At 37.7% G+C, this 23,843-nt stretch overlaps 1 protein-coding gene across 1 annotated transcript in view; it reads left to right on the top strand.

Annotated features, from left to right (window-relative positions):
* Positions 1-3,129: 3,129 nt before the first annotated feature.
* LOC311287780 (growth-regulated alpha protein-like) overlaps positions 3,130-23,843 on the top strand; it is a 176,579-nt gene continuing 155,865 nt past the window's right edge. The window contains exons 1-4 of the mRNA XM_084404814.1: positions 3,130-3,249; positions 3,337-3,463; positions 4,035-4,103; positions 4,266-4,407. Coding sequence (XP_084260940.1) covers positions 3,180-3,249; positions 3,337-3,463; positions 4,035-4,103; positions 4,266-4,311 — 312 coding nt within the window. The 5' untranslated portion in view covers positions 3,130-3,179 and the 3' untranslated portion in view covers positions 4,312-4,407. Of the gene's footprint in view, positions 3,250-3,336; positions 3,464-4,034; positions 4,104-4,265 lie in introns of the transcript that reaches the window.

Here is a 23,843-nt window from a genome sequence, read left to right as displayed (position 1 = left end):
AGTCACAGGTTAGGATTGCGATTCTGCAATTTGACTGGGTCAAGTTTCCCAACCCGCTAGGCATTGGTTTTCACAGGCTCTTTCAGATTTCAGCTCGTTTAGTCACTCTTAACCCATGCGCGTCCCTTCTTTATCATTTCACACGCTGAAACAACGGCCTCGTTTCCCCCTGACTTTTCGTTTGTACAAATTCTAATAACTATTATGAAGTTGTTTAGGTTTCCATTTGGTATTATTTAATATGATTATTAATTAAATATTGGTTGGTAGCGGTTCGGTAGGCTACATAGTTATGAAGCTTTTCACGTTAGAGTACTGATCCAAATTATTAGTTCATTAAATAGTTACTGATTAGCTAATAGTGAACTATACCGTTCGACTGAGCGCTACTTAGCCTACTTGTTCATTAATCAGAGTTTCTTGTTAGTTAGGCTATACTATAAAGTCAATAGTGCATTACTCTTACTTCCTGTGTAGTTATTCATTAATGAAGGAACAGTACTTTAAAGTGTTACCGAGATATGGATTTAAAAAAAAAAAAGTATGTACCTTTTCTGGGTCAAAATAGACTCGAATGCAAACAAGTTTATGACTCATGTATCAAATTGCAAGGACTGATTTTCCTGCTAAGACAAAACTCACTCTGCAATAAAGCAACAAAGCCATAAAACGCACCTTGGACAAAAGATAGCAAAGACAGAGCACAAAACACCTGCATTATTGAGTGTGACTTAGCCTGTCCAAACTTTTCTTCTTCCTTATCTCTGCATCCCCCTCCTCCTTTCCTCTTCTCGCGAGTCAAGTCACCAAAAGTTCACTAAGAATGTCTACATATCACATATGATGTATCTTGTGAATCAGTTGGTTTTTCTTTTCATGTTTGGTATCATTTTAAGTGTCTCAGTGCAATTGGTAAAATTGTCTTAATTTCATTGCAGTCAGTGGTTTAATTTTTTGGTGTTTTTTTTTTTTTTTTTTTTTTTTTTTTAACAGGGACAATGCACAATATATGTACTGTACCAGATTTAGCTAAAAGCTAATTCACATCTCCCTGGGCAGCCAATAGTGTACAAAATATTTACAAAATAAACCAAACCTCCCAAAACTACACAACATCAATAATCCAAATATAAAATAAACAACTGTCATTACAAGAATTTTACCATACACATAATAAAAAACATACTGACCACCTTCAATGTCTCATAGCTCAATGATTACAAACCTGGTTGTCCTTCAACCATATTTACACCCTACCTTTAAAATTTATGAATGTACTACATTCTCTAACACTCAATGGTAAGGAATTCCACATCCCGGCTGCTTTTACTGAAAAGCAGTTTTGTCCAAATGTTGGACAGATGGATGGTAGATCGTTTATACAGATACTGAATAAAAGAGGGCCTAAAACTGAACCTTGTGGAACACCAGTAGGACAATCTAAGGGTGAGGAGGTTATCCAGCAATGCAGCATGCTGTTTAATGAGAAAGATTGAGAACTTAGGAGAATCCTGTTCTCTCTGGGTGATGTCTCTTCAAGATATCTCCCGAAACCAGGTGTTACCCCCTGGGGTACATGAATTGACCCAAAACAACTCTAAACAATATTTGTATAACCCTTTGGTTCTGGTCTGGGTATTTAAGGGTGGGTGACAGAGCGATCTTTGGGACCCTTTACCATCCCCCATACAGTGCTGTTTCAGTTTCCTTGTCAAGTTGTACAGAAGTGGCTAAATAAACTACACTTTTTTGTATGAGTGAGCAGTAAGCAACCGACTTAAGAGGTATTAGCAAACCCTGCACCCTCTGACCAAGATCAGACTGGCGAGGCTGTGTCCGTGAAATCCACGTAAACCCGGGGCGTGTGACTCTGTGCGGCATTGGGTCCCTTAGTGAATTAATAATTGAAATTATGAGATGCCCAGAATAATCAAAGATCTAAATTAATTCATAATAAATATTTATTATTTTTTTCTAATCAGAAACACAATCTAAATTTGATTATCATTTGAAATTGGAGTCAGATTACGCATGGAGCTAAAGTAATACTAAAACTAAATTCCAATAAATTAAGTGAACTTCACTGGAGCGCTGAAAAGACATACACGCATTATACCTTCACCCACCGTTGGATTCCGTCGTTGGGCCAATGGGTGGTCCTTACAAAATTTATCCCAGTTTCCCAGTAGTAAATACGACTTGAGAGTGCATTAATATCCGATTTTCAACTTGGAAACTTGTATTTACGATTATTCCAATAGCACATAAAGGCAACATTAATCCTGTAAAGCCTGACATATGAAGCCTGACTTTTGTAAGTATTTTCCTCTGTTTTATTCAGAGGTTTATTTAGAAATTCTGAAAGCTTGTAATGCAAATCAATGAGATCTTTATAACAGTATATCAGACTGCTTACATAAAATGCATATAAATATCAGTTTTCACTTGATATCTACCAATATGTCTTATAATAAGATGATATTGAAATGCTTAGTTTTATGATCAAAGCCTTGCAAGTTTGTACCAATACAATAATGATTGAGAGATGAACAAACATTCCTCAAAAGCCTGATGGATAATTTTTGATACTCACATTTTAACAAAATGTATGTATATTCAAGTAAACTTAAATTGCTTTAGTCTAGTATATGTTCATCTTGAAATATAACTAAAGTTATTCTTATTTTTACCTTTTATTTTGTTATTTAATATTACCTTTTATAGGTTTATTCTTATTTATGTAATCAGTAAAGATTTCACAGCAAAAAAAAAAAAAAAAAGGACTTGAAGGTGGACTTCTTGCAAAAAAAAGCATGAATTATCAATCAGACGACAGAAGGACTGTAGTAGATTGTGTTCAGCTACAAGTTTCAGCAAAGTTTTGATCATGTTGATTATTTAGAGTTCTCAGAAATTAGCATATCAAATATGATACAGCATGCTTCATAGGGTTAATAATTATTTTTATACTCGCTTGTAAAGGAAATTGCGAGTTGAGAAATTGCGAGTTGAGAGTTCCTTGGAAGAGAAGATTAGTCGGGAACCGTAATTGCGCAACACACTCTCGTGTCGTGTGGGAGTTTCTCTCTTTAAAAGGGAGAGTGCAGGCCTGTGTTAGACTACAGCAGACGCTCACTTCACACGTTTACTGGCATTTCTCTGCACAACACTGATTCAGAATGATGAAGTTCACCGTAACAGCCTTCGTGTTTCTGATCTGCACCGCTGCACTGCTGTCCACAACAGAAGGTAAGCAGAATATAACATTCATAAACGGTGTTTTAAATCAATTAATTTGCAGATATTTACACCAACTCTCTCTCTCTGTCACTGCAGGAATGCCTCCCATTAGCAGGCGCTGCCTGTGCATTCAAAGACATTCAGGCCCACCAATTCGTACTGGAAGAATACTCTCGTTGAGGGTGATTCCTGCTGGACCACACTGCAAAAATGAAGAGATCATGTGAGTGTTCCACATTCCTCTTCTTCTTCTTCTTCTCTTCATCATTTCAGGAGTTCACATGTGTGGTGGACACTTGTTGATGCTTTTTTCACTAATTTGAAAGATTTAAGCCATCATATTAAAAGGTCTTTAAGATCATTAGAGTGGCTGGTAGCGTGTGAAAATTCATAACTGATACATGGATGTTTCGTCTGAATGAATGAATTTGAGGCTTAATTTACTCTCCTTCATGTTGTTTCAAACCTGTATGGCTTTTATTTTCACCAGATGTTTAGCAGAATGCCTGAGCTGTTCTTCTGTAAAATAAAATAAAAGGTCTTGCTTTATATGGAAAAGAGCAGCTTGGATATTCTGCTATAAATAACTACTTTTGTGTTCTACGGAAGAAGAAAAAAGTCATAAAAATGTAGAAAAGCATTAGGGCGAGAAAATAATGAGAGAATGTCAATTGGGGGGTGAACATAATTTAACGATAAAATCATGATTTACCAGAATGTCACGTATTTTTTCCTTACAGTGGTCTTTCAAAATAATAATAGATTTTAAATAATCATACATTTGTTTCTTACAGTGCTACATTGAAGAAAGGAATGACGTGTCTCAATCCTAGTGAAGACTGGGTGATTTCTCTCAAGAAAGAGTAAGTTTGTCTATGATGATGTTTTGCTTTTATTATCTGCTTTTTATAAGTGAAATCAAATCATGCTAATGAATCATTTTAACTCATACTTTTAAACTTGGACATTGCAGCACTTTTCATCCTTCAGATTGTAATGTACTGTATGTCTCTTCATGTTTGCAGGATTAACAAGAGGAACGTAAAAGGGGAACTAAAGGAAAATGATTAATTCAACTATTACTACTGTAATATAGAATTTTCTATTTAATTTATCATCTCTTGGTGATAAAGTATCGAATGTGAAAACATGCTTTTGTTTAAGAAACTGTGAATTGATTTTTATTTTTTTATATATATATAAATATATTTATTGTCTCACTGAATTATTTTATGTGTTGATATAGTTTTGCATTGTTTTTTAATGATGACTCTTATACTAGCAATAAAAGATGTTGTCAAAATTATTTTTTTTTGTTGGTTTTTATTGTGCCATTTTGTCATCTCGCAAAACATTACCAGGTTACTGTAGATTACAACATGAATTCAGTATTATTCCCTGAGCTATTCACCATCATGACATTCCAAACCCGTATGACGTTCTCGGCCCAATGACGAAATCCAACGTTGTGGGCGAAGGTATAATGCGTATGTCTTTTCAGTTTTCTGTAAAGTTCACTCAATTTGTAGAATTTAGTTTTGAATCTTACTTTAGCTCTGCACTTAATCTGACTCCAATTTCAAATGATTATCAAATTTAGATCGTGTTTCTTATTAGAAAATATTGATTATGATTTAATTTAGATCTTTGATTATTCTGGGTATCTCATACTTTCAATTATTTGTTCATTAAGGGACCCAGTATCACTTTGGATCTGTACGTCGGCCGAATATCACGAGCTCACGGACATAAAATAGCAAGTTCTGAAACAGTCAGAGGATGCAGTGTAAACTATTTTACCTTTAAGTGGTTGCTCTCTGCTGACTCATAACAAAAAAATATATTTTTTTTTAATAGTCGTGAGCTGCAACTTGCTACAGTAAGTCAGTGATAAACAGAAATCAGAAAGTCTCCTTAATGATGTGCTCCATGCTCAATTCATTAGTGCCTTCAGTTTGATCTATCCTGGATGGAGATTTGAGGTAACACCAGACTCCACATTGATCTATATTAAAGTCCACATGAATTCAAAATTGACCATATTTACTTTTTTTGCCTAAATTGTTAGTTTTGTGGTGAACAATTCATCCATGCAAGTCAATCCACACAAAAAAATTGTTTGGCTTTGTAATCTTTAATCAAAATCTGAAAATGCCCCTCCCCTCTGCATTGGAGGACCTTCCCTGATGACGTATGCTTGACGGCTTGGGTTGAGAAAGGCTTAACCACTCCCCTCAAACCGTTAGTCTGTAATGAGCGAGAGATGGAGAGGAGGAGCGCTAGAGTAAAACCCTGCCCTCTGTTCAATATACCTTTTCACTGGGAAATACGTCACAACACTGGAGAAAAGTCGTTTGCAACTTCCGGTTCACGCGGACTTTAAAGTAAGAAATGCACCTGACAAAGGCACAGAGTGGTGTGTGTGTGTGAGTGTGTTCCGGTTAAATTAAATTATTCAGGTTAACTTAATTAAACGCAGCACAATAGTGTTTTGGTGGTAAAATAAATATATGTGTATTACTTTAACAAAAAATATATAGTTTTTTAAAAAAAAAAATATTTTTTATGTGTGTGTGTGTTTTTTTTTTTTTTTTTTTTTTTTTTTTTTTGAGTTTGTACTGTGTACTGTGCTCTTGAGGTCTTCTCTCCAGAGTGCGTTTTATTGCTTTATTGCAGAGTTCGTTTTATCTTGGCAGGAAAATCAAGTCTTACAATCCGGAAAAATGTCACATGCAGTTACAATAAACAGACTGAATCTTTTCAAAAGCATCATAAATATGTCACAAATGTGGACCATGTAACTCATGCATACATCTGAAGCATAGGCGTCGATTTCGGGGGGGACGGGGGGGACGCGTACCCCCCAGATTTCGTCATGAGTCATTTTGTACCCACCACTTTTAACTTCCGTCCATATTAATTTGACTTTTGGTTCGATTTTTTTGACCGCTTTCAGTGGTTGTGAGGAGCAATATGAGAGAGAAATTTGGTAATCATTGTCTGACCCAACAAAAAAAAACATTATAATATTCATTTTATTTTATTTTCCGTGTTCGCATTTATGAGGGAAAAAACAACGTGCCAGTTTAGGTTACGGACCAGAGCGCTCTGAAAGCGCCACTAAAAGACTGCTTTAAAACTTTCACAGAGACCTCAAACAGAACAGCTGCCTTTCTTTAAAGTGAATTTCGTTTTGTATTAATTATATCTTAATTTTAATCAATGTTTCATGAACCAATGGATTTAATATATAAAAAGTAAATATAGCAGAATCATACGTGACGCATTGCTGCCACATACATATTATTTTTTCACCTCAATTATGTCTACTAACGAGATCTTATGTCGTTTTAAAATAACGATGCATTTTAATTGTTTATTAATGAACTAGTCTTTTCTAAATCAGTGTAGGCTGCCTGCATACATATCTCCACATCTCCGCTGTAATGTAGCCTAGATGCGCCTTTCATACGGACAGGATTACATAATCAGATGGTAGCTACCGTATTTGCTTTCGATTGGATTTTTTTTTCGTTGGTGGACATTTTTTTTAGTAACTTTATAGTTATATTTCTCATGTCTGTGAGGCTTGTCTATACACTGTTTGTCAGTTCATTTTTGAGGCGCGCTCCAATTCACAGAGATCATGAAAGCGCGCCCTGTTCGTTTTCTTTTATTTTACAAAGGCACACCGTTTTCTTGTTGTTGTGAGTTTACACAAATAAAAGTAGTTGCGACTGATGTATTATTATATTCTGTATGACCAGAAATGGAGTATTTTAAGTTGTTTCCACTGTTGATAGGAAAATGCGAGTGATGGCACCGGCGCCTCCATCCACATAGGCTATAGTGCGCGCTCCATACTCCGCACAAACACTTGGATATGCGCTTCATAATAGCAAACATTTATTTAGGTTAACGTTAGAGCGAGCGGCCATGCCAGACGGATAATCCTCTTCATGTTTAACTAATCAAATTCTGTTGCATTTTATTGCGCCAGTTTGAAAAGGGCGGCTGAAACACTTAGCCTATACAGATAAACGCCCAGCGCTGGTGTTTTTCTTTAAACAAATTCGTTTAGGCTTTAAAATAAATATTGTTTATGGGCTAATTAATGCCACAATAATTTATTTATTTTATTTGTTTTGCATTGAATACCATTGCATATTTTCATTGAATGCATTGAATATTTGCTATGCCATCCTCCCATAGAAAGACACGTTAAGAGCCACCTATTTTCCTTATAATAAAGGGTTTCTACGAAAGGAAAACGCTTAATGTATAATTAAATGCATTGCGTTCATATTCTTTATCACTGAAGCTTTTTCTTTATTATAAGGGTGTATTATTCCATTAAAAAAGGGACTGTTTATAAGGTGACAATCCGTTATACATCTTGAAGATTTTTGTATTGTATTGTATCTTCTGTTATAAACACGAAGATTGACATTTCGTTAATTAAACAAAATAAAAACACAAGGTGTAAAAAATAAACAACTTAGGCTATGTTCTGTTAGATGTGTTTTGACTAGTTTTTGTTTAATTATATCTCTATGAAGATATAGCCTATTAACAATCATTCATAATCATTACTTTTACGAAGTGGACGAGCGGAGCGGAATATTCAGAAATGCGCTCTCCACTCACGAGCTCTGATCGGATTCGGAACAAACCCGAACCTCACTGTCTGCTGAACTTGCGCAGAAACATCAAAATATAACCAGCTTTTTAAAATGTTTTTTTTAAAACTAAACACTATTTTAGCACAAATTATGAGCTCATTTGCGATTTTTTATAATTATTGACAAAATTAGAATATAGTAAAAGGTTTTTTTTTTTTTTTTTTTTTTTTTTTGGGTGGGCCTGTTGAAAAGTGGGGCCGTGCCTGAGCTACAGGACATCGTCTTCCAAAACATAACTGCGCGAAAGAGAGAAAAAAAATGAATGCGTCATTGTACCCAGCACTTCTGAAAATGCACTTCCGAATGCGTCTCTGTCCCCAGCACATTTCAAACCAAACTGACGCCCATGATCTGAAGCCATTCAAGTTATTGAATCTCATGACATCTGCTCTCATTTACATGTTAATGCACTCTTAAAAATAAAGGTTCCAATGGGATTCAAGAACCGTTTTTTGGCTCCCCAAAGAACCTTTCAGTGAACAGTTCTTAAAAAGAAAAAAAAAATATTAGTGTAAAAAACATTCTAAAAATCTAAGAACCTTTTCGACTATAAAGAACCTTTTGTGGAATGGAAAGGTAGTGATATCTGACGTTCGGCACCGAGGCTGCGAAGTTTGTATCAAAAAACAAAAGGTGCGCCTTGCCTCGCCTGAAATGTATGCGAGAGTAGGCGGCTGCAGTGAGAGGAGGAGTGAAAAAAGCGCAGGCAAGCCGGACAGATCTCTCTTCTCGTAGTGGATCTGACACCTGTGAGATCAAAGATGGATATTGCGGGATTCACGCTCGTGAACAGTGTTGCTAAACAACTGGATGTAATTTAAGTTCTGTTGCTTTTATATGAAAATAAATATAATGAACAAGACACCCAAAGTAGGCTACTTATTTAATTCCATTCCAAATACATGTTTATCAAATTTTTTTTTTTTTTTTTTTTTTTTTTTTTTTTTTAATACAGACGTGTGTTTTCTTTTTAAATAAAAATTACAATGCATAACCCATAGAGATCGCACTGTCAGATAGTTTGGGAATATTCACACATAAGGTATACACATAAACCTTGATATCAGAGTTTTATAATCTATTTTTTTTTAAAAAGAGAACAATACATCTTAGATACTTAAACAATACAAGGTTGTTTAAGCCAATGATCATTAAGCTGTGTCGTCAGCAAGTCGTCTCCCATCGTGCTTTTGATCAGCGCAGTCGGTGGAGAGCAACTGCGCTCGACTGCAGAATCCGACACATCCGCCTTGCGCTCGCTAGAGTGTTTTTGACATATGTCAGCATGACATCAGAGCAAGGCGGACCGCACTCGGACACATTTCTAAACGGCATGCATTTCACGCTGATCACCGGTGAACGGTTCTGCGCATCTCAAACAAGCCTAATGAGATGACAGTGACGATGAACGTAATGGTGACACGTATATATGCCAATAAAGAACCTTTATTTAAAATAGTGTGAGAGAAGTGATTTAGCCTGTAAAAGTATAATTCATTTCAGGATCACACTCCTGATCCCAGTTTGATTTTTTACATGCCGTATAGCGGCATTCAATTTTTTTTAATTTTGTGATCAGAATTTCTGTCCATCCAAAACTAATATTTAGCCTAATTATTTTTCACTGATACTCTACAGTTCATCTAATGAATATCCAGTTTAGGCGGCTTGCTATTAAGCACCTTGAATGAAAAGTGACTCGATCTTGCCAACCTCCAAAGTTCGCTTTTTAAAATGTGTTAATGACACTGATCTATAATAAAGAACAAAAACCTGCACGAGTCCTGGAAGCGGTGTAGGTTTCAGCCAGTCACATTGAAGGGTTGAGAGTTTCTGGACAGCTCGTGGCTCTGGTTTGTACCGTTTGCATCAGATAGTCTGGTTGGTTTGGCCTGCTTGGGAGTTGAGGCTGAACTTTGCTGTGTGTGTTTGTAGTAATTACAGTGGTGGTCAGAATGAATTGCACCCCTGGTAAATATGATCAAAATGGCTGTAAAAAAAATAATCTGCATTGTTTATGCTTTTGATCTTTCATTCAAAAAATTCGCAAAAATCTAACCTTTCATTGAAGTAAAAGAATTGAAAGTGGGGGGTAAATCACATTATAAAATAAATGCTTTTCTCCAAGAGAAAAGATCAGAGACAAGAGATCAGAGACCATTCCTCCATACAGAATCTCTCCAGATTCTTCAGATTCAGAAGTTCATGTTGGTGCTTCTTCTGTTCAGTTCACACTACTCATTTTCTATAGGGTTCAGTTTAGGAGACTGGGTCAGTCATGGCAGAAGCTTCATTTTGTGCTCAGTTACCCATTTTGTGTTGATTTTGATGTTTGTTTTGGACCGTTGTCCTGATGTAAGATCCAACCACGGCCCATTATAAGATTTCTAGCAGAGGCAGACAGGTTTTGATTTTTTATCTCTTGGTATTTGCTAGAATCCATAATACCATGTATCTGAACAAGGTGTCCAGGACCTCCAGCTATAAAATAAGCCCACAACATATAAGATCCAGCAGTATATTTAACCGTAGGCATGGGGTACTTTTTATCCCTGTTTGCACCAAACACATCTGGTGGGTTTGCTGCCAAAAAGCCCTTTTTTTGTTTCATCTGACCATAGAATCCGGAACCTTTTGAAGTTCCAGTCATGTCTGAAAACTGAATATGCTGGAGTTTATTTTTCTTGAAACCCTCCCAAACAACTTGTGGTTGTGTACGAACACCACTAACCACTCGCTGAGTTGAACAGTTTTGAAAACGAACGTTAAGGGTTGTTTTAAGGACATGTTTGTGCATGGCCATAGACTCCCATTCCAAAGCGGTCATGGGCAATTCTAAAATAGTCAAAAAGTCTAGTTGAGGAATTAATAGAGGAGAGGGAGCTGGTGTGTTTAAATGATGGGAAGGGAACGAGGATAGACGTTCATACAGGAATAGAGTCTGTGTTGGATTTGACATTAGTTTAAAATAACTTGGCTAGTAAGTGTAATTGGGAAGTTTGGGAGGAATCTAGCATTGGGAGTGATCACTACCCAATAAATATAACATTGGATATTGAGACAGATAGAACAGTTAATCAAAGAGGAGGAAAATGGGTTTTTGAAAAGGCAAATTGGGATAAATTTGAAGAATTGTGTGAGGGAAAAAATGGTTGCAATTGATTCAAAGGAAGATATTGACATCTTTAATGAAAAAGTGTGTGCAGTAATACTAGAAGCAGCATTAGAATCAATTCCAAAAAGTAAGGGGAAAATGACAAGAAAAGCTGTTACTTGGTGGACAGAAAAGTGTAGTAAAGTTGTAAAGGATAGAAACAAGGCTTTTAAACTGCTTAAGAGAACACATAACTATAATCATCTAATTTTATTCAAGAAAGCTCAAGCACTAGTGAGAAGAACTAAGGCTAGCCAAAAGAGAAAGCTGGAATGTTTTTTTGTAGTGGAATTGGAAGAACAACTCCAGTAGGTGAGGTGTTGAATATGATTAAGAGAATGGGAGGTAATAAGAAAGAGTGGGAATATCCGGTATTAGAGTCAGGAGGAGAAATAGCTGTAATTGACAAGGATAAGGCAGAAATGCTAGGAAAAACATTAGCACAAATTCATGGATCAGGGAACTTAAGTGAGGAAGGGAAAATGAGAAGAGAAATAACAAAGGGGCAAAATATGGATGTGATGGTAAGATGTGGGGGAATGGAAGGCCAGCCAATTAATTTCCAGTTCAATAGAGATGAATTGATGAGAGCTATTTGTAATGCAAACAGAAAACTTTCATCTCCAGGGAAGGATCAGATTGGATATATATTGCTGAGACATCTGAAGGATAGGGCTGTGGGGAAATTTTTAGAATTATATAATAGAGTATGGGACGAAGGAAAGCTTCCAAAAGCTTGGAAAGAAGCGATACTAATACCTATAAGAAAGCCAGGCAAAGATCCTTCGAATCCATCTAATTATAGACCTATAGCTCTTACATCAAATGTTTGTAAAATTATGGAAAGGATGATTACAGAAAGGTTGTCATATTTATTGGAAAATAGAGGATTAATATCAAAATACCAGAGTGGTTTTAGAAAAGGTAGAGGAACAATGGATCCTATAGTATGTTTAGAAAATGAAATTAGAAAGGCGCAGGTAAATAAAGAATCTGTGATAGCAGTATTTTTAGATGTCGAGAAGGCCTATGATATGATGTGGAGGGAGGGACGTTTGATTAAATTAAGAAAGGTGAATATTGGTGGAAGAATATATAACTGGATAAAAGATTTTCTGGAGAATAGGAGTTTCCAGGTAAAAATAGGGAATGAAGTGTCAAGTACGTTCCAGATAGAAAATGGAACTCCACAAGGGAGTGTAATAAGTCCATTATTGTTTTCTATAATGATTAATGATGTTTTTAACCAAGTAGAACCAGATATTGGTAGGTCTCTGTTTGCAGATGACGGGGCTCTCTGGAAAAAGGGTAGAAATTTATTATTTATTAATAGGAAAATACAAGAGGCAATTAGGAAAGTTGAAGAATGGGCATTTGACTGGGGTTTTAAATTCTCAGTGGAGAAAACTAAAACAATTATTTTTTTCTAAGAAGAGGGTTGTTCCAGAAATGAGTTTGAAGATGTATGATAGTGTCCTCATCAAAGAGAAGAAATGCCTCCTCATCTATGTCTTCATCTGAAAGACAGAAAACAAGACAACATGAGTATTGTTAATAAGTTGAGACAATTGTGAACCACTCACCAGACACTCTTTCATTATCAAGCTAACAAATAATCACTTTTAAGGGAATGCAGTGGCTTTTTTTTTTTTTTTTTGTGGCCCAAATTGCTAGTTAACTAATGTGGTTCTTTTGCAGCACGTTACCCATTTTGTGTGAATGACATCTTTTCTTTCATTAAAAAGTGTAATGATATTAATGCAAAGGGGAATATCTTGCCCATTCTTATGCATAACAGCTTAAAGACAAGGCACAATAATCTTTTAGGGTTGTGTATACCCCACTGGCGAAGAATTTGTGACTTTCACAAAATCTTGCACTGACACATTTAAGTCTTATTAAAAAAAAATTAGATATAGAGAGATGATATAAGGGCAACAAGAGTAAAATGCTCACCTCTAAAATTCTCTGTCAGCTCAGACAGCTGCCACTCAGTTAGCTTATCAGCGACAAAACTGTCCATTCAAAATGACCTGGAGAAAACATAGCAATAGAGGTTAGCAACAATTTGAAGACTTGACCCGCTTCTTTAACTCTCACTACTTCAGCCAGTAGAGCACTGTATAATATGATAAGCACGGCGCAGCTGGAAAACATAACTCAACTATTGTGTTGCCTCGTCGCTCTGTAGCCGCGTCGCGTCTCTAGGACAACTCGAGGTATAGCTCACCGGACGTGCAGTCTCTCAACCGGACGCGAAGCGCAGTGCCGCGTCTTTAAAATTCGAACACATTATTCTCTATGAGTGTACGTTACACACACCGGCGGCGCCATCCGGCGTCTGTCCGCGACACCCAGCAACGGCTCAGGACCTTGTTCAAAATCGCGTCCGGTGTGTGATAACGTTACCTCGAGTTGTCCTAGATGTTGTCGTGATAGCCGCGGCTACATGCCAACCACAGAATAACCACGGCTAACGCTAGTCTCAACGTATTTTTTTTTTTTTTAGCAAATGGTGATAAACTAGCAACAGGGACATGGACACAGAAAAGTTTACATTACATCAACACTGAAAATACTCTCTTACCTTGAATATAGATGAAGTTGCACCGATGAAGCACAGGCCAAAACGGAGCGAGCGCGAAAGCGACGGTTATTTCAAACGACTGTTGTGAGAAAATTCCAGAACAACTGCGGGCGGGCGAGAGAGAGAGAAAGCCAACCCTATAACCCAGAACATGGGTTACTCTTTGAAAAATAACCCAGAAACCCAAACAACCCATGAATTGGGTCAAAATATTAGCCCTATAACCCAGAAAATGGTTACTCTCTGAAAAAATAACCCATAATTTTAACCCAACACAAATAACCCAGAAAATGGGTTGAAGAAATAACCCAGGAGTTTTTAGAGTGCAGGAAGCCGATATTTAAAAGTGAAGCGTTTGTTTACCTCAGGGTAAATAAACCAGCGCGCGTGCACGCGCACTCAAATACGAGATTTTGATTTCAGCTCCCTCTTGACGTCATGAGGTAGTAGGATATACCATATATGGACACCGCAGCAGGAAGCCCCCCTTCCCCTCTCCCCCTCATATTCAGTTCAGTCGAGAAAGATGGAGAAACCGAGTGCACACCGGACTTGCTCTGTGGTTGATTGCCATAAAAAACATGTAAATGTGTTTTATCTCCCAAAATCGGACGAAACTATCAAGGACCAGTGGATGAAATTCATTTTTAATGACGCTGTCCCAACAACCCTTTCAACTGCCGTGCAGAGCCATATAGAGCGTCCACAACAGCCAAAACATCGCATTGATCTCGCGAGACAATAATGCCTTCAGAAATAAGGGTAAAAGTAGGTCTGTGTTTATTTTTTTTTCCACTTTTCTTTTTTAGAAGGGCCTGAAAGACTATAATACAGCAGTAGGTATCCAATGTAATACTAGGTTATGACTCCTTTAAAGAATTGTTGGGAACAAAATGTAAGATGTGGAACAAGCTTTGGGTGGTGTAGTAAAATATATGCAGAAGAATTACAGGTAAATAATTGTCACGGTTTACGAATGCATTGCTTCCTTTTTGTCTCGTGCGTTTGTTATTTGTGTATGTGTGTGTGTCGCGTGGATTGGGTGTGGCCAGAGCAATCATGCTCATTCATCAATCTGCAATCATTATCGGCGCCAGCTGCGACTTATCATCACTTCCTTAAATACTCACCGTTTTCTCCTCTCCATTGTCAGATCGTTGTTTGATGTCTTGCTGTCTGGTGTTCCTGTTCATCGTCCTGGGATCGTGTGGTGTTCGTTCCTGGATTCCTGTTCATTGTTCAGTTCGTTGTTCACGCTGGAGATCACCATCACGTCACTCTGCACCAGCTCAGACTCACCCGTGTTCGACCATCGAGGTCCCTGCGCCACCCGCCAGTGTTTGTTTGCCTTATATGTTTCATCATTGTACCCAATAAAGAGTTTATTGCACCTGCTATTGCTTCCTCGTTCTATCAGCATGACAATAATATCAAGATGCGTCCAACAGTTGAAATCCAGGATTATGAACCATGGGTTTATATAACACCTCATATACACTCACCTAAAGGATTATTAGGAACACCATACTAATACTGTGTTTGACCCCCTTTCGCCTTCAGAACTGCCTTAATTCTATGTGGCATTGATTTAACAAGGTGCTGAAAGCATTCTTTAGAAATGTTGGCCCATATTGATAGGATAGCATCTTGCAGTTGATGGAGATTTGTGGGATGCACATCCAGGGCACGAAGCTCCCGTTCCACCACATCTCAAAGATGCTCTATTGGGTTGAGATCTAGTGACTGTGGGGGCCATTTTAGTACAGTGAACTCATTGTCATGTTCAAGAAACCAATTTGAAATGATTCAAGCTTTGTGACATGGTGCATTATCCTGCTGGAAGTAGCCATCAGAGGATGGGTACATGGTGGTCATAAAGGGATGGACATGGTCAGAAACAATGCTCAGGTAGGCCGTGGCATTTAAACGATGCCCAATTGGCACTAAGGGGCCTAAAGTGTGCCAAGAAAACATCCCCCACACCATTACACCACCACCACCAGCCTGCACAGTGGTAACAAGGCATGATGGATCCATGTTCTCATTCTGTTTACACCAAATTCTGACTCCACCATCTGAATGTCTCAACAGAAATCAAGACTCATCAGACCAGGCAACATTTTTCCAGTCTTCAACTGTCCAATTTTGGTGAGCTCGTGCAAATTGTAGCCTCTTTTTCTTATTTGTAGTGGAGATGAGTGGTACCCGGTGGGGTCTTCTGCTGTTGTAGCCCATCCGCCTCAAGGTTGTGCGTGTTGTGGCTTCACAAATGTTTTGCTGCATACCTCGGTTGTAACGAGTGGTTATTTCAGTCAAAGTTGCTCTTCTATCAGCTTGAATTAGTCGGTCCATTTCTCCTCTGACCTCTAGCATCAACAAGGCATTTTCGCCCACAGGACTGCCACATACTGGATGTTTTTCCCTTTTCACACCATTCTTTGTAAACCCTAGAAATGGTTGTGCGTGAAAATCCCAGTGACTGAGCAGATTGTGAAATACTCAGACCGGCCCGTCTGGCACCAACAGCCATGCCACACTCAAAATTGCTTAAATCACCTTTCTTTCCCATTCTGACATTCAGTTTGGAGTTCAGGAGATTGTCTTGACCAGGACCACACCCCTAAATGCATTGAAGCAACTGCCATGTGATTGGTTGATTAGATAATTGCATTAATGAGAAATTGAACAGGTGTTCCTAATAATCCTTTAGGTGAGTGTAGATCTGCATCTGTTGGAGGTTAAAAGAACACAAAGAGAAGTTGACTTTAGATATGCTTTCTCAGAATATATCAGAGCCCAATATCCTCGACATATACAAGTATATACAGATGGATTAAAAGATCCAGAACATCAAACAACTGGGGCTGCTTTTTTAGTCAAAGTTACTAGTAATCAGTGGATTAGTGGAGTAAAGCGAACATCAAATCATTTGGCAGTTTATACTGTTGAATTGATAGGAATCCTTTTGGCGTTACAGTGGGTAGAGGAAATAAAACCTGACAATGTTTTAATTTGTACAGATTCAGTTTCAGTTTTAAAGAGCTTGAGATCTTTCAAATCTAATCACCAATATATTCTTTTTTAATATACTACATATGCATTCAAGAATTGTCCAAAATGGTATATCAATCAGTTTTATGTGGATTCCAGCACACATAGGAATAAGGGGAAATGAAGAAGTGGATACATTAGCAAAACAAGCTTTACAGAAAGATATAATAGAGTTAAGCCCCTTTCACACAGAGATTCCGGAAAATACACGGATAAAGTGACCCGGGATTTGACCCGGGTTCATTTGATTTTGGTTCATTCACACTGCCAGTGATTTTCCGGAATCAGAGAGCGCGTTCACACACAACCCGTGTATGTCCCGGAAAGACACGTGACATCGATGTGACTTGTAATGTCTCAGCAGCGTCTTCAGTTTGCTAATGAGCTGTGATTTCTCTCTCGAGAAACCACGCTTGTGCATTTATTTCTCTGATTCGATCATAAAATTGCGCATTTCGTACCGTTTCACAGCTGGCGAACGATCCCGGCTTCAGCGTCATCACTACGACACGGCATTATTACGGCTTTTGTTCACACAGCGCGCGTCCCGGGACTGAACACGGCGATGTTACTAGGTCCACAACCCGGCATAGATCCCGGCATTAAACCCGGGTCGTGTTTGCGTTCACACAGAAGGCGTTCCGGCAATTTGCCGGCAATTTCCCGGGTTCAATGCGCTGTGTGAAAGGGGCTTTACAAGTTCCATTAAGTAAATCAGAGATGAAGGTTTTAATCTGGAGTAAATTGATAGAAGAATGGCAAGTAGAGTGGAACAATGGGACAAAGGGTAGATTCCTTTTCAGCTTATTAAACAAGGTAAATCAAAATATAAAGTGTATAGGTAAGTCAAGGAAAGAAGAGATTATTTTCAGCAGAATATTATTAGGGCACTCAAATTTAAATAGCACACTTAAAATAATAGGGAAACACCCAAACGGGTTATGTGAAATCTGTAAGGTTGAAGAAACAGTAACTCATGTATTTCTTGATTGTAGAAGATATAAGCAAGAAAGAGGAACAATGATAGAAGAAATAAGAAAGAATGTAAAGCAGGAAATACATTTTAAGGTTTTAATAAAATGGGCAAGTGAAATAAATAGTAAAGTCTTCTTTGATTTTATTAGAGAAATGGGTTTGGTGAATAGATTGTAAGAGCTTATTTGCTTTAAAAAGTCTTTTAAAATGTCAATGACGTCATACTCATCGTACGACCAGAGATACTGCTTTATGGCAATCCTTCAGTCACGTTGGTGCTTTCGCGCTCTGCACTTTCTTTTCTCTCAAGGCATCGACAGCACAGCTGACACAGGTAAATACACGTGCTAGAAGAGTTTTTGTTTTGTTTGTTTCTGGTCCTGCTTCGGATGGCACGATGCCATCAAGCGATATCTCTGGTCGTAATCAGTCCTTCACTGACCAATCAGCGTTCATTAGCAGAATGCTAGCGTGTTATGGGCAACAACAACTCAACCTGTAAGAAATCGAAAGGACATAAGTACTCGTTCATTCAACTTTCGACCTATAACCCATGTTGAACTTGCAAAACCTACAATCAAACCTGAGATTTCTCAACGGCAATCGGGTGAAAGAGACAGATTTAGCCCATAGACTCCCATTCATTTTGCACTCATGGACAAGCGCCCCCAGTGGAACTCTGGTGGAACTACAACCAAAATTCGGTACAATAGGACTTAATAGGAAGTGGGCAGGCTCTCCGTAGACGGGCTCTGGTTGAAGTCAGGTCAACTTTATGGTAATAAGCTATGACGCGGTTCGGCGGCAACCAATCAGAATGTAGAAGTCCTCCGCCTGAGAGGATTCCAGAGAACGCAACCCTGTAAACATTGGTGTACTTCGATGTACGTCAGAGCATCAGAGCGTTCCCGAATCTTTCTCCGGCGTCATTGGCAGGGCGGCGAGAGCGAATTTTGCCACTCTCGCCGGCAGCAGTGTGACAGTTGCAGCACCGCTGTCACGTCCTATGGTCGATTCGCATTGAGTCCGTGTGTGTTCTGGGTCGCAGTGGTGTTTGACCCTTGCCAACGAACTGTGTCTTTGTGTGTACATGTTTTGTTCCAACAAAAGGCTTTGAGTGTCCTTATTTTGTGTGGTACTTAGTTTTGTTAAATTTAGTCTTTTTAATTCAAATCAGGTACTGTATTTTGCTTATCAGTTATTTTGTTTTTGTTATTTTTGTTTGATCGTGGTGTAAATCTTTAGTATGCCTATTGATTTCTTCTTGTGTATTATAATTTAGTTTTCTTATTAATGTGAAATTGGGTTATTTGAATTTAAGATGATTTAATTTTTCCTTTGTCTCAATCTAAATTGAGTTTATTGTTTTTGTTTAATTGATTTATTTTGGTTGATAATATTGTGAAACATTTGTTTGTACACTTGTTTTGGGGTTTAGTTTAATTTGTTGTAGTTCATTTGAGTTAGTGTATTGTGTTTAAGCTTTTCTTTACAGTTGTGTAATTGATTCAATAGATTGTATTAAAGTGTGTGTATTGAGTTGTTTTTGTCTAGGAGCTGCAGGCTTTATTGACCAGGGCGACCAATCCTCTATAGATGGTGGTGTTTCTTCATTGTGTGCTGTGGTCTGTGGCGTGCACTGGGGTTCTTTAATTGGTATGTGAGTGTGCTGTGCAGATTGTGAGATCCCTTATTATTGGAGCATCTTCCCTGTAGTTTGGCCGCAGCTCCATGACATTTGAAGTGACTTATGTAAGTCCGTATTAAAGTTGATGTGTGAGGTTGTCTAATTTATGCTTTTGTGTCATTATAATAAAACTTTTGTATTTGACTGATAACTGTGTCTCCACGTTTTGCTTGCCACTGGGTAGGGAACCTGTGTAAAGCCTTTTAGTTAGATTCTTTGGGTGAAATTCCCATGGTGGCGTAGTCAGACATTATTCCTTAATTTGATAATCTCAAATCCATTTGCTAAATTTACCTGGGCCTCGGTTACAATCGGATAAGACAAAACCTCGAGAAAACGATATAAAAGACTGTCCTGTTCCCTCCCCCCTTGTCGCACTTGCTCGACAGAGTAACCTTGTGTCACTACTGTGTGGGCAACTGGGCCTATTCTTGCAAGAATAAATACTTTTTGAATGACTATTTGATTCAGAGTGTCTCTTACACTCTTAGACTCATCTTACACTCATCTTACACTACAGATGATTGTTTAATGAGAATTTTTGCCACAACAGTGTATTCGTCATATTTAAACTCCTGTGAAACAAGAAGTCATAGCTAGACAATTTCATGTTCCTAGTCACCCTGGTGTGCTAAATAAAGGTAAAAATTAATGGGAATATACTTCAGAGATATTTTACTCGTAAAAGATTCTAGGGGTGCCAATATTTGTGCCCGACATATTTTGGAGAATTTATTTCAGAATGTGATTTCCTCCCCACTTTCAATTCTTTTACTTCAATGAAAGGTTAAATTTTTGCGATTATATATATATATATATTTTTTTATGAAAGCTCAAAAGGATAAACAATATAGCTTTATTTTTTTACAGCCATTTTTGATCATATTTACCAGGGGTGCCATTAATTCTGACCACCACTGTATGATTCATGTTTTAGTGCACATCTCCTTGATATCACCCTTCATGGTGGTCAGATTCAGTTCATTTTGTATCTTGAGTTACTGTTACCTCTAATTTAATTGTATGTTAGATTAAACCACAATGTATTTGGTACATTGTGCACATAGTGCAATGCACATAACAGACAATAATAGACAAAAGTGCATTTATTATTCTGTCAATACTTAATTGATTGGTGACTGGTGGCATTCTGCAATTCTATAGTTGTTTTTTTTTTTTTTTTTTATAACTGACAACCAATATCCAACATCTATTAAATGATCTGCTCCTGCTTGTGTATAATCTAATAGCCTTCTACTATAAACTTGCCATTTTGCACTGCTAATATTGTTGTTTCTCATGACACATTGCTTGTGATGTTTTCCGTTTTTAAGTCGCTTTGGAAAGAAGCATCTGCTAAATCAGAATGAGATTTTTTAGATAAATATGTATTTCTGTGTTTTATCATCTCACATTTCTCACATCTTTTCAGCTCAAATCAAGATTTCATGTCCATTTATGTTCATAGTGTTCATATGCACATTGTCCTTGTGATTTTGTCATTCCTTGCTTCAGGGATTCCCAAAGTTTTTTCTCATCTGATCTAAAATATTAGAATTTGACATCACATTAGCATGTTCACTTGAGAAACATTTTACATATAGCATTAAAGTGCCCCTATTATGCTATTTTAAAGTTTCCTAATGTTGTTTTGGAGTCTCCTACAACAGGTTTACATGCATCAAAGGTAAAAAAAACTGTTTAATTTTCTCATAATATACATTTGCACATCACCACATTTTCAATGATTTTAAAGGGGTGGTTTACTGCCTTTTTTCTTTGCTTGATTGTGTTTATGGGCTGCAATATAACATGTCTTCGTGTTTCGTTTGTTAAAAAACGCCTTATTTTTCATAAATTTCACCTTTATTGTAAGCCGCTTCCTCCTCTGTCATTTGAACGACCGGTTGACTTCCTTAGTCTATGAAACCACTCCCTCAGAAACAGGCAATGGGCTAAGATTGGTTAGTTCGGCCGGTGTGTTGTAATTGGCTAAACTGCGTCCGGAATCTTCACGCCCATTACCCGGTCAAATGTAATGGTGTCAATATTGCCTCGTCAGTTTGAGCCAGAATCAGACCCAGAGAGCGGTGATAAAGAGAGTCAAGCAGAACCTCCGCAAACACGGCTCTTACTAAACGTTTCTGAATGGTAATTTTTTTTTATTATTATTATTTTCTCAAAGAATTTCCATACGCTGTTACTTGAAAATGCTACTGTTTGTTAGCTTTTGAGATACGGTTTCCCCCTGATTAAACATTTAATATAACTGAATACGTGACTGAGTAATACCGTTTTTTAATTGATAGAATGAACAACCGTTTAACTATTCACAAAACTTACCGGTAGTTTACTCAGTTTGTCGTTTTCTTACATGATAACAGCAGCTGAAGTTTGCTGTTGCGATGATTTTTTTAAGTTTGTACACGTTTCTTATACACACAAAATAACATCGAACTAACTAGCTACTATAACCAAACAGCTTTGGCATTGGTTTGCGTTCTTGATCAAATCAAAAAATTACGTCATAAAGTATACATGGAAAATACGTTAACAAAATTTCTACATATTACAAATTCGGATCCAAAATGTTTGTACGCATCTGTCATATACTAAAGCCAGCGCTGGTATTTTTTTACATCCTTGATAAAACTAAAACATTACGTCTTAAATTATACAGGCAAATACATTTAAAATGATTAAATCTTACTTGCAGGTTGTGGCCCAACAACTGCTGCCTCTGGTTTTATAGCTGTAACTGCTTCATGTTGGAGTAATAGTTTCTTGTTGAATCCGACATTGAACTCGTGTAGATTCTGGAAGCTGTCTTCCGTAAAATGCGCAGCACAGAGAGCTAAACTACGATTGTAATTGTCAGGAACATAATCAAACTTAAATTTTAACCATTGTTGACGAACTACAGCGTCTGTAGGAAGCCTGAACACAGAAGACCTGACAGCTACAGCTCTCCACTATAACTCCTCCTCTTCGACAGCAGAACATGTTCCGGAGGGAGGGTTGATGTAAATGTATGGGTTAGTTACGTATAAAACCCGGGAAGTATCTCGTTGTAGTCCCATTCGAGTCGTTTTTGTAGGCATTAAACTTCCTGATTTTTAAAAGACAATATCTCCGCTTACGTTGAACTTTCAGCGCAGCAACTTTGCAGATACTGTTCATGCACCAACAGCAACATTACACAGTATTTAAAATGAAAAAAGTGAAATAGCAATCAACCACCCCTTTAAAACGACTCGTCAGATGAATCAATCTCTCCAAATCCCGCCTTCCACAAGCTACTCCTCTCTGATTGGCCAGACAGCTCAGTCTGTTGTGATTGGTTTACTGGCGTACAGCGTGCATATCGAAAACAAAAACGCCCATTGCCATAACAACGTCAGCTCTGCTTGTCCTGAGGCTTGTCTGAGCGCGAGTCCAATGATGAAACATTGAAAGAACTAGTTATTCAACCCGAACCTCCATCGCAAGGACGACTCGAGCAGGACGTTTGGCAGTGATACACTACTCAGTTTGAGGTACATTATGGTATGTTGCAACTGTAATTCCTCGCCATCAGCATTAACAAGTGCATGTCCATCAACAAACCCATTATTTTACTTGTACTTATTTATTTACAGAGTATTTCTCTAATTTATTGTGGTGAACGTGGAAACTGTATCAATAACGGCGCATACATTAGCCGAGCTGTAGCATGAATGACTGATGTAACAAACGTTGGTAAAACAAATCTTGCTCCATGCTTAATCGTTCTTCAAAGTAGTGATAACGACAGACAATCTGCATTAATAGACACAGTTTTTTAGGTAATAGTGGTCCACATCTGATTAGCAGAAGTGTTTCAGTAAGACAGGAATAACGTGAGTTAGCCAGTTAGCAGGAGACCTACACAATATAAAACTTAAAACTAAGTATTTTGAACACCATCTTTCAAGAGCTAAAGACACAGCAAAACACAGCAAAAGTTTAGGATTATACTGTTGTGATGTCATGGTAAATATAAATTTTAACCACTGATTCTTCATATGATCGTCCTTAAAAAAAAGGTTGCGTATGCAACCTACTGTTCCCTGAAGGAGGGAACAGAGGACGTAGTCGATTCAGTCAACACCGACTACTTCTGACGTTCTCGACTGAAAGGGAACTGGCTTTACCTTCACATTGTAGAGCACAGCGTCTTCTCGCCATGATGCTATCCAGTATCCACAGGAATCAGCTGTTTGAGGTTCAAGTTTTCCCTGGTGTCTGCGCATGCAGTAAGTGGGCGGGCAGTATGCTAATGTTTCGTCTTGACATCACAACGAAAAAAAAATCGTTTGAAAAAACAATTTTTGAAACATACTTTTGAAAGACAATACCTTTATATAAGGTGCACTTTTCGATTTAAAACTTTGCAGGATGTTTTCATTCACTACATGTTACACACTACATGAAAGGTCATTTTCAAAA

Source organism: Rutilus rutilus (genome assembly GCF_951802725.1).
Source record: "Rutilus rutilus genome assembly, chromosome: 3".
Classification (NCBI taxonomy): Eukaryota; Metazoa; Chordata; class Actinopteri; order Cypriniformes; family Leuciscidae; genus Rutilus; species Rutilus rutilus.
The sequence above is the reverse complement of the archived record's forward strand: the minus strand, read 5'-3'. Positions and strand labels throughout refer to the sequence as shown.